At 50.1% G+C, this 15,328-nt stretch overlaps 1 protein-coding gene across 3 annotated transcripts; it reads left to right on the top strand.

Annotated features, from left to right (window-relative positions):
- The first annotated feature begins 3,111 nt into the window (after positions 1-3,111).
- CLEC4F (C-type lectin domain family 4 member F) lies at positions 3,112-14,763 on the top strand. Of its 3 annotated transcripts, none has more exons than XM_036872382.1 (7): positions 3,112-3,243; positions 4,081-4,197; positions 4,514-4,609; positions 6,815-7,933; positions 12,559-12,710; positions 13,618-13,736; positions 14,371-14,763. In XM_036872382.1, the coding sequence occupies exons 1-7, from the start codon at positions 3,183-3,185 to the stop codon at positions 14,516-14,518; spliced, it is 1,812 nt and encodes a 603-aa protein (XP_036728277.1). In that variant the 5' UTR covers positions 3,112-3,182; the 3' UTR covers positions 14,519-14,763. The 3 variants fall into 3 exon arrangements, with proteins under 3 accessions (XP_036728277.1, XP_036728278.1, XP_036728279.1); XM_036872383.1 differs by having other exon boundaries at positions 13,618-13,784; positions 14,371-14,451; XM_036872384.1 differs by lacking the exons at positions 12,559-12,710; positions 13,618-13,736.
- Positions 14,764-15,328: the final 565 nt, after the last annotated feature.

Below are 15,328 nucleotides of genomic sequence, written 5' to 3' on the forward strand. Positions count from 1 at the left end.
GGTCTGCATCTCTAGGAGGACAGCCCTGTACCATTCAGCAGAGACCACCAACCTGTGAGAGGTCCTGACCAATGAGTGGTTCTAAGTGTTAACGTATAAGATGTCCATTTGATTTTTTCTGGCCAGAGAACAGAGAAACCTCTCGGCAAGGCTTAGAAACCTGGTGCTTCTTTCCTGCTGGCAGATTACGTTCTTGTGGGAGAAATAAGAGCTGGGAGCCTGGAGTGGGGAGGGGATTGGGCACAGGGAAGGGGGTGAGAGGAGGAGCCCTGCTGATCAAGCCTGGAGGACTGTGCCCCTTCCTGGCCCAGACCTCGCCCTTCTAGCTGAGCAAGGGTTCTCCAAAGTTCTGCTTTTGAGGTTCTCTCAGCTTCTCAGGCCCAGGAGGAAACAGCTCCTGAGTGGGCTGACGTGGGCCCTTCCTGTATGTGGGGAAACAGAAACCAAGGCAGCCCCTTTCTTTTCTGCTGCTCCCCTGGGCCTCTTACAGGCCTCTTGGGGGGTACCTCTGGCAGCTCCCCTCCCACTTGGACACTCCTGGGGTCTCAGGCAGCGCTGTTACGGACTTCACATTTTCCTGTGTCCTCTCCTCTCTGCTCAGCTTTCAACTGCCAGGAGGTAGCAGGCTTGTGGATGGTGGCTCTGCATTCTACACACACACACACACACACACACACACACACACACATATACATATACCACACATATATACATACATACATACACATATAAACACACACACATATACACACACCACACATATATACACACACATACACATATAAACACACATACATATCATGTACACATATACTCATGCACACACACGTATACACACATACATATACGCATACACATATATATCACACACATATACACATACACATAATCACGCATACACATATCCATATACGCAGTATATGGATACACAATACACAAATATACACATATACAAATATACACATACACGCATATATCACACAATGCACATATACACATACACATATACACATACACACACATACATGCACACACACACACACACACACTGCCATGGCATCATGAGCTGGGTGCAGGCAGGCACTCCCCTCCTCACCCTGCCGACGAGCTGTGCTCCCGGCTGGCTGTGGCTGCGTTGACAGTGGCCGTCCATGACACGGGCTCCTGCTGGACCTAAGCTGCTCTCCTGGCCTGGCCGCAGGAGGAGCCATGTTCAGTGTGGCTTCTCCACGACGGAAGCCGGACGGCGGGCTTCTCAGGTGGTGCTCGGGGCCCTATGGGAGGCTGACTCCAGCATTTGGGAAAACACTGTGGGAACAGGATGTAGGGACTGAAGGTGAAAATGGGAAAAATCAACACAATTTGGATGGAACAAGCCACTTGCAAGGTAACTGACATCTCGTAAATGGGCCGCTGGTGAGATAGGGGACAAATACGTAATTAGATTTTCATGAGATAAAGAAAATGTGATCCATTTCGATAAGATTGTAACCATCTGGAGTGATGGGGGGCCGAGGAGCGAGAATCTACCGTCATCCTCAGAACTGACCTCAGGAGGGCTGCCTTGACCAGCCCTTGGGGTTATTGATTCTGTCCAGCTGGTCACCCCCATGGGGGGTGGGGACTTGGGGCTGCACAGCTCCACTGGGATGGCTCTCTCCTAGGTCTCGGCCCACAAGCAGCAGGAACCCCCTGACGCAGTGTTTGTTCCTCCTGGGAGTAACAGATCTCACTGTAAAGCAGCACATTGGCTCACCCCGCAGCTTCTTCTGAGTTGGTCCTGAGCCTGATCGGCTGAGGGGAGCACGGATGCAGTCAGCTTGAGGTGAGATCTTGGATTACGTTGGGTCCTGTTTGGTGTTTTCTGACATCACTTCTGACACTAGATGTGTGGTGTTTTCTGAAAGCAACCGATTCTCTGACATCAGCTGAGTGTCCTACAATTCAATTCAATTCTGACACTCACCCCTGGAGTTAGCACAGACCCCACAGGTTAGGGGCTCAGTCCCACAAGACCGCCCCAACTTCAGATGCCACGTGCAAGCAGGCTCTCCAGGCAGCCACACTTCTGCCCAGCCGATGGCAAATCTGGGGAACCCCATGGCCCCTCTCAGGTCGATAATTCACTAGAATGACTCACAGAACTCAGGAAAACACTGTAATTACTATTACAGTTTATGATGAAGGATACAAATGAAGAGCCACATGAAGAAGTACAGAGGGCAAGGTCCAGAAGGAGCCTGGGAGCATGGGACCCTCTGTCCCACGGGACCCTCTGTCCCCCACCCATGGAGGTGGGGTGCAATGCCCTTCTAGTATGTGGGCGTGTTCACCAGCCAGGAAACTTCTTGAAAACTCCTTGAATCTCTCTTGGTGTTTATGAGCTTTTGTAACCCAATAAGAGAGGTGAGAGTTTAGTCTTTCTGAGACTATCTCCCATCTAGAACCTATCTAGGGGTCATTTTCAGTCCCCTTGTTAGCATAAACTCAAGTGTTGTTGAAAAGGGTTTGTTTTGAATAACAAAAGACACTCCTGTCGCTCAGAAAATTCCCAGGGTTTTAGGAGCTCTGTTCTAGGGACCGGGACTGAGACCAAATATATTTTTTATTCCACTATAATCCCTTTCTTGTCATGCCAGGTGTGAGGTCCCGAGTGGGCAGAAAGTCACCTCAGCCCTTCCTTTGACCTGCAAACACCTGCTTACACTGACCCAGCCTCCTCCCTTACCTGACCTCCTGTTATTTAAGAGCGTCTGGGGCTGGGATTAAGAGTCAGCCATGGGTCACAAGGATGTTTTCTCTGCAAAGCTGAGAAGGAACCCCTGACCCCCTCCTAAGTGGCCGGTGAAAGGTGTCTGTGACATTGGGGCAGAGGTTAGGGTTTGGGGCTACACTGGAGCACGGAGAGGGGGAGGATGGGCCTGAGGGGAGGGCAGAGGCTGGTGCTGAGGGAGAGGGAGAATGGGGGTGCAGACTGGCGCCTGGGAGCCTTGAGGGGAAGAGCCCAGACGGGGTGCTTCTGCAAAGTCAGCAGCGGAGGGAGGCAGGCAGAGCTGGTTAGGAATGACTCAGGAGCGTATAAATCCGGGTATCGCAGCTTCACTTCCCACCACTGCTGGCCCGCAGCGTGGCCTTGAGGAGCCCGGGGCAGGGAGTAGCGCTGGAGGACGAAGGAAGCAGAGATGAGGGGTGACGAGGTCCGCTTCTGCACAGGCAACCAGAGCGTCTCCCTGTGCTCCCGAGGTGAGAAAACTGGGGCCCCAGCCTGTCCTCACCAGGGACCGGCCTGCTGGGCCCCAGCCCTCCGCCGTTTTCCTCAGCCCCTGCCTGGCAGGCTCAGTGCTGGCTCAGCTTCCAGAATTAGCAGGCAGGGCAGAAGGTGCGTCGGGTGAGGACAGAGAGCCTGCGGCCCACACCCAGTCTCCGTGTGACATCTCCCCGGACCCTTTTCCTTGGGGATGGCAACCTGGCAAGAGAAAGAGAGTGAACTTTGAATTTAGGGGGACCTGGTTTTGAACCCCATCTCTGCACACTGGGCTGGTGCCATGAGGCCTCAGGGACTCCGGGCTGCCGTCTCTCCCCCTTCGAGTGGGTTTCCCTGTACACTCAGCCCCCAGACTCCCAGGCATAGCCCTTTTTAGTACACCCATGGGGGACTTCCTGACCCAGCCGGGGAGGCTCCAGGACTGACCCATGTCAGCCCCCAAGGGCTCTGCGTCTCACTCCGGTCGGGATCCATGGAGCAAGGCTGGCCCTGGGGCGCTGAGGTCAGAGCTCCTGCTGGGTCCCCTGCCCTCCCTGCTTTCTGCTTTCATTCAAACGACACCTTGGTTGCACCAGGATCTGTGCCCTGTGCACGCCTTCCAGGCTCCGGGCTGTGGTCTTCTCTTAGCCTTTATGTTGCTACCACAGCCTCCACGAGCCCTGGTGCACGCCTCCCAGCACTCATCGCCCTTCCCCACGGTAAGCGTGGCAAGTGTTCTCAGCCCCAGCGGACAGCCAGGAGAGGGAGCCCAAGGGGCGGAGCCTGTCCGCCGGCACAGCACAGTCTCGTCCCGCACCCTGGTTTCTCCCCTGCAGGGCTGGACCCCGGGGCAGTGGCTCCTGCAGCCCCCAAGATGTCGAGGCGTTTGCAGGCCACCCTGGCCGTTGTGGCCGTGACCGTGGTCTCCTCTCTTGTGGCTCTCTTCGTTGTGGGTAAGCTCCTAGGTGACCTGAACTCGGCTGACTCTCTCTCCTTCCTGCATCAAGGTCCCAAAGAGCCCCAGATGTACCCCCTCTACTCCCAGGAGGGTCACTCCACCTCTAGTCCCAGGCCCAAACCAGAGCTTTCCTGGGACCTGACCAAGGCCTGTCCAAGTGGAGCCTCCCAAGAGATGGCCCATGAGGGGAGCTCTGAGGGGTCGTTGGTGCCATCTCCCCCCATCCCCTCTGGACCCCTGAGTGGGGTGGGCAGCCTGTTCCTCCAGGCTCAGTGCTGCGGGTATGCTGACCTGGGAATGGGGTATCTCAGCTCTACAGCATCCAAGACCTGCACTGGAGGCATACGCCTCCCTCCGAGAGTTTCCGGAAGACAACAGTACTGGGCAGTTCCTCAAGGCACCCGACGGTAAGTAGCCGCAGTAGGGGGTGGGTGGGAGGGAGCGGGGACCTTGGATGCCCAGACCCTTAGGACACGCTTCTTCCCTGATACCCTCAGGGCCACGCTCCTCACAGAAAGGCATTATCTTGTTTTGTTTTTTTAATGGATTTTTTTTAATAAATTTATTTATTTTATTTATTTATTTTTGGCTGTGTTGGGTCTTCGTTGCCGCGTGGGCTTTCTCTAGTTGCGGCGAGCGGGGGCTACTCTTCATTGCGGTGCGTGGGCTTCTCATTGCGGCGGCTTCTCTTGTTGCGGAACACCGGCTCTAGGAACGCGGGCTTCAGTAGTTGTGGCACGTGGGCTCAGTAGTTGTAGCTCACAGGCTCTAGAGCACAGGCTCAGTAGTTGTGGCGCACGGGCTTAGTTGCTCCGTGGCATGTGGGATCTTCCCAGACCAGGGCTCGAACCCGTATCCCCTGCATAGGCAGGAGGATTCTTAACCACTGCGCCACCAGGGAAGCCCTTAATGGATTTTTTGAGGTATAATTGGCACATAATAAAGTATACATATTTAAAGCGTACAGGCTAAGTTTTGACATATGTATAAACACGTGAGACATCATCACCATCAAGATAATGAACATATTCAACATCTTCCCCGCAAAGTTCACTTGTACCCTTTGTCATCCTCCCTCTCTTCTCCTTTCGTTCCCAGGCAACCACTGACCTGCTTGCTGTAATATACATTACTCGGCTTTTTCTAGAGTTTTATATAAAAGGATTTATAGTACGTACTCTTTTTTTGACCTTTATCAGTCATGTGATTTGCGAATATTTTCTTTTAGTCTGTGGCTTGTCTTTTTATTCTCTTAACAAGATTTAAATTTTGATAAAGTCTAATTTATCCATTTTTTTATTTCTTTTATGGATTGTCCTTTTGGTCTGTATCTAAGAAATCTGCCTATACCAAGGTCACAAAGACATTCTCCTATGTTTCCTTCTGGAAATGTTATAGTTTTTGGGTTTTACATTTAGGTCTATGATTAATTTTGAGTTAATTTTTTGAATAATGATGCAAGGTATGGTTTGAAGTTCATATTTTCTTTTTGCATATGGGTATACAATTGTAGAAACAATTATCCTCTCTCCTTTGTATCTTTGTTGGAAATCAGTTGTCCATACATGTGTGGATTCTCTATTCTGTTCCATTGATCTAAGGCCCTCCTGGTCTTACCTCAGCACAGTGGCTGAGGTCTCACACACTTACCTAGGCAGGGCTTTAGAAATAGGGCAGGAATCCTCCAGAAAGGGTCCTTGCCTACTTGGGTTCTTCTCCCTATTCCTGAAAGGAGGCTGGAATGGGAGCCTCACACCCTGAATGTCTGAGCTTACGTCCTAGCTCGTGAGGTTCACAGAGGGTGCTAGAAGAACCAGAGACAGCTGCAGGTGGATTTGGTGGGAAAGGCCATGCAGATGGAAGGGGCTACAGAGTTTCCTTGAATGACCCCAATGACCAAAGCCTTTCACTCAGGTCTCCCACATCCTCAAATGGTTCTATAGGGACCCTTGCCCTACATAACATTGGGGGTGCCAGCCCTTTAAAAGGCTGTCGCAGCTCAGGGTTCAGTGTCACCTGGAGGACTTCCACCATAGCCTTGTGCATTGAACAGAATGCTTCCTCGACGGGTACCTGTTTTATTTTGTTTCTGTTTTTCTCACCCCGTGGATTTGTGATCAGAAAATTTCTATGTTTGTGGCCTACATGTTTTTTAGGTAGTAAAAATTGTGTATCAAGAGGCTTCACGCTTAGTGTGCAAATACAGTGTAGGACTAAACATGGGCTTTTATTCATACCTATTTTCTTTACCATAATGACCCATCTAGTGGTGAAATTTCAGTGGAATTAAACATCAACAGCTCTCAATGACATAATCAGTTATTTTCAAGTTCAATTACAATGGCAAAAGCATCCAGTAGGCAAGTATTTCAGTCCTTCCGCTCCCCAGTTCACATGGGATAGTTAAGTAGGCCTTTATTTCGTTTTTGGGTTTACATTCTCAGGTGGCCATTCCCAGGGTCTGGGTGGTTACAGGTTGCTTGAGGAGAACTCAGGGTTGTGCCATAGACATTTCCCTTGGAAATCTTAAGAACACTCTGGTTGGCCCATGGAATGAATGGCTTCCCTATGTAATGGGCCTCTTAGCTGCCTTCTCCATTTCCTCCATCCAGATCCCTACCACTTTGGCAGGGGGGCAGAGCTGCAAGAGGCTATCCAGATGTTTAAAGGGCACGTGGAGAATTCCAGCACCTGGAGCGTGGAGATCCAGATGTTGACGTGCAGAGTGGACAATGTCAGTTCTCAGATCCAGATGCTCGGTGGTCATCTGGAAAGTGCCAGTGCTGACCTCCAGATAGTAAAAGGCATCTTAAAGGATGCCAGCACCTTGAGTTTCCAGACCCAGATGTTAAGAAGTTCCTTGGAGGGGACCACTTCTGAGATGCAGAAGCTAAAGGGAGATCTGGAAGAGACACAAGCCTCACATTCCCAGATCCAGAGTTTCTTAAAAAGCAGTTTAGAAAACACTAGCACTGAGCTCCATATGTTAAGCAGAGGCTTAGAAAATGCCAACACGGAGATCCAGGTGTTGAAGGCAGGGTTAGAAACGGCAAATGCTCAGGTCCGATTGGCAAACAGTAGTTTAAAGAATGTTAATGCCCAGATCCATGGTTTGAGAGGCAATCTGGATAGTGTCAATGATTTAAGGGCCCAGCAGAAAGTTTTAAGAAGTAGTTTGGAAGGTGCTACTGCTGAGATGCAGAAGCTAAAGGGAAGTCTGCAAAATACAAATGCTTTAAACTCCCAGACCCAGACCTTTATAAAAGGCAGTTTAGGCAACACCAGTGCTGAGATTCAGGTATTAAGAGGTCATTTGGAAAGGGCTGGCGATGAGATTCGCCTGTTAAAAAGAGATTTGGAAACTGTCACTGCCCAGACCCAAACAGTAAATGGTCGCCTGGAGCAGACAGACGCTCAGATGCGAGTATTAAAAACAGAGCTAGAAAGCGCCATTGCCTTAAGTTCCAAGATTCAGGTGTTAGATGGTCTTTTGAGAAATGCCAGCCAAGAGATACAGACCCTAAAACAAAGAATGAAGGATGCTGCGGCCTTAAATTCCAAGACCCGGATGTTAGAGAGAAATCTGCAGGAGGCCAGAGCTGAGGTCCACAGGTTGAAAGAGGATTTGGAGAACACCAAAACACTGACTGCGAAAATCCAGGAGGAGCAGGGTAGCCTGGAGACCCTCCGCGCAGCCTCTGCTTCGCAGGAGCAGCTCCAGAGGACCCAAAGTAAGTTGGAGGGGGGGCTGGGGAGGGTAGAGCCTCCTGTCCCTTCAGCCTTCTGCTTACTTCTACATGCAGCCCCCTGGGAAGAAGTGTGGGTGCCGGAGAGGGGCGGGACCCCACCAAAGGCGGCATGATCCCTGCTTATCATCTGACCAGAGTGACAAAACAAACATCTGGGAAACAAATGAGAGCTGGTGGAGGTGTGTAATAGGGACAGAGTGTGCCAGCAGGGCCAGACAGCCTTATTTCCGACCTCCTGCTAGCCCAGATGCTGTGATTTTCCTCAAGTTGTTCACCTTCTCTGAGCTTCACTTTTCTCATCTGCAAAGTGGAGACACTAATATCTGCTTCACAGTGAGGATCAAATGAGTTAACACATATAAAGCATTTAACTAAGCACCCAGCATTCTTGCATTCATCTGACAAGAATTTTTTGAGGCCCTAGGATGCGTCAGGAGCATAAAGATGAACAAGATGTGATGCCTACCCTTGAAGCTTGCAGGCGGGTGGAGCAGCCTTGCACAAAAGGCATAAGAGGTGCTATGTTGGGAGCAGGTCTAAAAACTGGGGTTGGGGAAGAGCAAAAGAGAAGGAAAAGAAGAGATCTTCTCCGGGCTGATGTCCTCTGGTGTAGACAAGGATCTTCCAAGGTGGGGAGGAAATCTTCTGGGGGAGAAAGGATCAAAAGATGCTTCGATGGTAATTTGGCCCTTGAACTGAGTCCTGAAGGACCAGTAGGTGCTCGCCAAGCAGACAGGATAAGGGAACAGCAGGTCACAGGCATGGAGATGTGAACCATGAGGTTCAAGAAACTTCAGGCAGTTCTGTCTGACTGGACTGTGGCCAAGTGGGCGGTTGATGAGGTGCAGGCTGAAAAGACAGTAGGCAGGGGCCAGAGTGGTGGCTTTCAAACTGTTTTGAATGTAACCACAGCATGAAATTCATTTTACATTGTGACCCAGTATAATTATGTGTCACACACACACACACACATACATTTCAGAAAACAAAACTTTTACCACATGAATGCACTTTAATATTTTATAATCTATTCTCCAAAAAACCCTACGACCTCAATACAACCCATTAGTGGGTTGATGACTGTGGCTGGAAAAACACTATGTGAGGAAGGGAGGCAGATCTGGAGAGACACCAGCTAGATGTGGAAGGCCTCTGAGCTTGGGTTTCTTTTTTTTTTAAATATATTTTTAAATTTAAAAAAATTTATTTATTTGGCTTCATTGGATCTTAGTTGTGGCACGCGGGCTCTTTAGTTGCGGCATGCAAACTCTTAGTTGCGGCATGTGGGATCTAGTTCCCTGACCAGGGATTGAACCCAGGCCCCCTACATTGGGAGTACAGAGTCTTAGCCCCTGGACCACCAGGGAAATCCCTGAGCTGGGGTTTTGTCCTTCAGGAAATGAGGATCTATCGAAGGGCTTCAAGGAGGCTGGCTAGATGGGTCTCCAGACTGAGACAGGGAATAAAAGAGGAAGACAAGCAGCGAGATTTGGACATGCTGAGTCTGAGATGCTTTGGGGTTATTTAAGTGGCCGTCATCTGCAGGCTGTCTGGAGTGTAGGAGAGGGGCCCTGGTATGCACAGAGATGCAGGAGCCCTGGGTATGCTGGTTCTGGTTGTGGCAGTGGGAGTGGGCAGTTTGCATGAGATAAAATGCTTCATGAGAAGGAGGCTGAGGGTGGAAACAGGAAGTCAACCTTTAGGTGGCAAGAAGGGAAAGAGGTGTTTTTGAAGGAGACTGGAGAAGGCAGTCTCAGAGGCAGGAGGAGAACTAGGAGATGTGCAGTTGGGGAAGCCAAGGAAGGAGAGCATTTCAAGAAGGGAGTGGCTAGTTCTGGCAAATATCTAAGAGAGGCCAGGTAAAAAATCAATAAGCAACCGCTAACTTCAGGCAATTAGTAAGTCATTGGAATAAAGTTTCAGTGGAGAGTTGTATGTGGCCTGGAGGCCAGATCATGGTCTGTGGGGCGTGAATGAGAGATCAGGTGCCCAAGTCATTCAGGGGCCTTAGCTGAGAAGAGGAGAGAGATGAGGCCAAGGTGAAGGGGATGGAAGGGTAGAAGGAGGGATTAAAAAACAACCTGTATCTTTCATACTAATATCACAAAACTTACATATTAATTATAGACAATGTGGCAAATATTGAAAAATAGAAAGATGAGACTATGACAACTTGTATTTCTGTAAAATGTCTATTTTTACAGTAAGAACCCACTGCTAATATTTTGGTGAACTTCCTTGAGAGGGTTTTTTCTAAATTAGGATAGGCTGATCTGCGGGTCAGAAAAGGCACCAGCAAAGAGGGAGGAGATTGAAGGAGAGAGAGAGGACAGGGGCGGGCGGTTGGGGAGACAGTGTTGGATGGGGGGAGACAGAAAGAGAGAGAGAGGAGAGAATGAAATGCACAGCTGAGTGATTGACCTTGAGGGGTTGGGATAGTACTTGAACCTCTGAGGCTGGGAGAGGAGGAGGTGTGGAAGTAGATGTTCACCCAGGTTTGCAGATGTGGGTACATGACACTGAGGGAGCTGGATATTTAGTGGTGTCTCTGTAGAGTAGGAGGTCCCTGGTGAGAGAAGAGGGAGGGAGCTGTGAGGGAGGGGGCCATTTGGAGCATCTGCTGAAAAGATGGGGCTGACAAATGAGGGGCTTGACAGCACTGAGGACCAACTCCACTGTTTTGCTCTGCTGCCCTCTGTCAGAAGCCTGGAAGTCTTCCCTTCTTAATGACTCTTCTATGCTGTCCTCTTAACTCCTATATCTTGCTACTGCTTTGGTACGGACCAATGCTTCTCCACCTTGGGGACACACTGGAATCACCCAATGAGCTTTTAAAAAATGATGCCTGGAACGAACCTCCAGAACTCTGACCTTTCTCTGGGGAGAGGGGTGGTTCTGGGATGCAGCCTGGGCATCAGAGTTTTTTAAAAAGCTCCCTAGGTGGTTCTAATGGGCAGTCGGGGCTAAGAACCATTAGTTTAACTTTTTCTTAAAGGGCCAAACAGTCGATATTTTGGGCTTTTGGCTGAACAGTCTCTGTTGCAACATCTCTGCTGTTGTAATGATAAAGCAGCCAAAGACAGTCTGTAAACTAAAGGGCATGGCTGTGTTCCAATAAAACTTTATTTATAAAAAGGAGCTGCTGGTAGGCTCTAGTTTACCAGTCCTTGGTTTAGACTGCTGTTCCTCAGACTTTGGAGTGTATCAGAGTCACCTGGAGAGTTTGTTAAAACGCAGATGGTCAAAAAACAATTTTGGATTCAGCTGGTCTGGGGTGGGTCTGAGAATCGGCATTTCTACCAGGTTCCCAGGTGCTGACGCTGCCGGTCCTGGGACCACACTTTGAAAACCCCTGGTTTACACACTCACCATTTATTATTCAGACATTGCAGTTGTGTTGTAATTGGTGTCTCTGGCCCGATTAAGATTGCCTTCCTCCTGTTGAGCATCCACACCATTACCAGGTTGACATTTTTACAGCGCAAATCTAAGCATATCATGATCCTTCTTAAAACCCTTCAGGGCTTCCCACCGCTCACAGGAAAAATCTTCCAAACTCACATGGGATGTGCGATTTTGTGCTGGTGAACCTGTCCATGTTCATTTCCCATCCCTTGTGCACTGACCATTCCAGTACTTGAACAGATCAAGCTATGCCATGCTGTTTCACACCTTCGTGCTTTTGCGACTACTCTGTGCCCTGCCTGGAATGCTCTCCTTGGCACTGCCTATCTGGCACACTCTTCCTCAGTCTTTTAAGACTCAGCTCAAGTGACCTCTCACCTAGGGTGTCCTTCCTGAGCCCCGCTTCCAGCCCAGGTGAAATAGACCACACCCTCTTCTGTGCCTCTAACATGCAATGGTTTTCAATCAATGCATCTTCAACACCTTTTTGAACATCTGTCTCATTTGCTAGACAGTAATTTCCTTGAGGGCATGAATCATGTCTTATTGATTTCTCTATAACAGTCCCTGATTCATAGAAGTTGAGGAATGTTGAACAAAAGAATAGATGAATGAATAAGTTAGTCTATTTTGGCACCATTTCAGGCAGCTGTGATAAGGACGATGTTAAAGAAGAGAGTGTCAGGACAGGAAGAGACGGAACAGCTGAACGAATCAGGGCTTGTGCTCACGGGATGAGCTATTAGAGTCTGAAATTGTGAGGTCAGGCAGACCAGGGGATGAAAAAGTCCCAAGTGTGGTCCTGGGTGTGGGCAGCTGAAGTGGATGGAGTTGAAGTCAAGGAAATGAGGGAAGCTACAGGTTGGCTGTGAACTCTCCCAGGGAAATGGCAGGAATTGAGGTGCAGAGAACTCTCAGGTGATAGCAATGAGTTGGGAAAGAGGGTAGTATAGCTAGGAAGCAGGAGCCTCGAAAGAGTATTGCTGGGTAGCAGAGCTGTCTGAATATCCCCGGAGTGATGGAGCCAGATGTCCTGAGCTGCTGCTGGGTAGTGGGCTGGGGGTGCACCCTCCCAGACCGTGCCCCTGTAGCACTGGGCATCAAGCATGGCAAGGGCTTATGACCCTCAGCGGTCAGTCCCTGGACAGATCAGGACCCACAGCCAGCTCCTGGTTCTCTCTCCTCCCCCACCTTTGCTCCAGATCAACTCCTCCAGCTGATCCTGCAAGGCTGGAAGTCCTACAGTGGGAGCTTGTATTACTTTTCTCATGCCAAGAAGACTTGGCAGGAGGCTGAGCAGTTCTGTGTGTCCCAGGGAGCCCACCTGGCCTCGGTGACCTCTGAGGAGGAGCAGGTCAGAGCCGTGGGCTTGGGGTGGTGCTGCTGGGGTTGATGTGGGATCAGGGACTTTGGTGCTTTGGCCTTCCCCCTCTTGGAGTGGGCATGGCAGAGATCTTCACGTCTCCTCTGTCAGTCAGGGAGCAAATATTTATTGAATTGTGATGAGCATCTTGCTCTGGAGGTACAAGCACTGACAGCAAACCCCAGTGTCCTCAGTGAATGAGGGACACACCCAGAGGAGTCAGCAGAGAGGAAAGGCAGAGGGAGGTGGCACCAAGTGACTGCCCTTAATGTGTCGGGTGCAACCTTCCCTCCCCATTCCCTCATTTTCCTCTCACTCTTCCTCTCTAGTTGTCAATCTTGATTTTAATGTCAGTTTGTCTAATGGCTATGGAAGGCCCATGAGCAGAAGATGCAGGCTTCTTGGGAAGGCCAGACACACATATGAGTTTGAGGACCACCAAAGGCCATAGAGCCCCAGAGTGGCCCATATGCCGAAGGTTCTTATCAGAAGTTACTAGGGTTATTGACAAGGGCCCACTGTAGGTTTGGTCAAATCTAACTTACGGACCTGTCCAACCCTTGTGATTCTCCTGAGACTGTTCTTGTCTGTCCGTCAAAGGACTTGCTGGTTTGTAAAACACATCTTCTTAAAAAAACTGTGACCAGATCTGTCTTTGTCCCAGTAAGGCCACACTCCTCATCAGGTCAACATGGGAGAAGCTGGACTTCCCTGAGGTGACCTGGCTGCTGCCCTAGATCTGGAAAACCATGGAACGCATGGGGGTGGTGCCCAGCTCCTGAAAAGTGGGCTTCATGTCCCTGGGACTAGGGAGGGCGTGGCTTGGATTCCTCTTCCCCGCGGCCTGGTGAACAAAGCTCCTCATACAAGGTCACACGACCCTGCCTTTCCTCCACAGGCATTCCTGATACAGTTCACGAGTGCCTCTTACCACTGGATTGGCCTCACTGACAGCGGTTTGCAGGGCTTCTGGCGCTGGACAGATGGCACACCATTCAGTAGTGCCAGGAGCAGTGAGTGAGTCCAGCCCCTGTCTGGTGCCCTCCCAGGCACTGTCTTGGGCAGGTCTGGCTAGAGACTCTGTCCTGTGTGTGTATCCCTGCCCACGAAGTGTTAGTGTTCTGTGTGATATATGTGTATGATGTGTGTGTGTGATGTGTGTATGAGGTGTGTGTATAGATGATTGGGTGATGTGTGTGTGTGTGTATCATGTGTGTGGTGTGTGTATGATGTGTGTGGACACCAGCATAGCTGTGATCCTCGCCTGGACCCCTCCACGAGGGCGTCAGAACAGGACAGGTCCCGGGGCTGGCACGCAGCCTATGAGTGGGTCTTTCTGTTTTGTTGTGTTTTGTTTGTTTTTGCCTATCCTATACCCTACTACTTAGGCCTGGTCCCAAGGAGCTTTGCCCCCATCTGAAGGTATCTGAATATGAATTCTGGGGTGGGGACTTGCAGCTTTAGACACCCTTCCCATCCCTCCATTCTCAGTAACTAAGGACAACCTCAGCAGAGCCATCCTGAGGGCACCACTGGCCCCATCCTGGGGCTACCAGGGTATTAGGGACCTGTGTCACTTCAGCTCCTTATGCCACAGCAGGGCGAAGGGACACTTCTTTCATCTAGCAGAATAAAGCCCCCTTGTTTCCAGGTTTTGGGACAAGAATCAGCCGGACAACTGGCGACACGGGAATGGGCTTACGGAAGACTGTGTCCACATGCAGCGGAAGTGGAATGACATGTACTGTACCGCCCTCTACCACTGGGTCTGCAAGAAGCCCGTGGGCCGGATAGCCTGAGGGCAGGCGGAGCTGAGCCCCTTCTCCAGGATGCCTTGGGAGCCTCTGAACTCAACTTGCTCTCTGGGGACTTCCATTTGGCCTTTGTTTCTCCTGCCCTGTCCTTTTGAAAAAATCTTCCCAACATGTTTACCTCATGTGACCCAGCACAAGCAATATCTCCTCAAGGCAAGAGCCTTGTTTTGCCTCTGTATCCCCCTTGGCAACCAGCACAGGCCTGTCAGACAGCAGGTCCTCAATAAATACTCGGATGAACGAAAGTTTGGACTTGTCTCTGCGACAGCTGCCAGGCTCGCTTCTCCCTGCCTTGGTTCTCCTTCCCTCAGGGTCCCTTCTGTCTTGAAACAAGCATATCTTGTTTAAAGGCTTTATAGCTAGGAACTTCCAGTTGGTTTGTTGAAAACAGCAGAGGTTTAACACAAACTACAGGGACTTGGTAGGGGTACAAATTCCCAGGAAGTCATAGACACCCCAGGTGTTCTCTGCACTTTCTTTGTAGAAGATGGGGCTGGAGCTGGATTTTTCCAGCCCTTTAAATAACTCCAAAAACTCATTTCTCTCAGGTTGCTGGCTTTATCTTGTCTTCGGACTGTCAACCCTCAGAGCCACTCTTCTTGTCCCCATTCACCCTTCCAGGGACTCAGCTTTCTGCCAGCTCAACTTAGAATGAGAATTTCTAGACCAGTTTTATTTTGCCTCAAATACTGGAATCCCATCCTAGGCCTGCCCTGGGAATGCCATGCAAAGTTCTGGAGCTCTTTCTCTTCATTACTCTCCTTTACACTCTGCTTCCAAATTCTGGAATGCTCA

The sequence above is a fragment of the Balaenoptera musculus genome, chromosome 13, assembly GCF_009873245.2.
Source record: "Balaenoptera musculus isolate JJ_BM4_2016_0621 chromosome 13, mBalMus1.pri.v3, whole genome shotgun sequence".
NCBI classification, from domain to species: domain Eukaryota; kingdom Metazoa; phylum Chordata; class Mammalia; order Artiodactyla; family Balaenopteridae; genus Balaenoptera; species Balaenoptera musculus.

Excerpts from the sequence above, each read along its gene's own strand:
- CLEC4F (XM_036872382.1), top strand. The coding sequence starts at position 3,183 with ATGAGGGGTGACGAGGTCCGCTTCTGCACAGGCAACCAGAGCGTCTCC. Across the intron at positions 4,610-6,814 it reads GTTCCTCAAGGCACCCGACG|ATCCCTACCACTTTGGCAGG; the intron begins GTAAGTAGCCGC and ends TCCTCCATCCAG. Across the intron at positions 12,711-13,617 it reads TGACCTCTGAGGAGGAGCAG|GCATTCCTGATACAGTTCAC; the intron begins GTCAGAGCCGTG and ends TTTCCTCCACAG.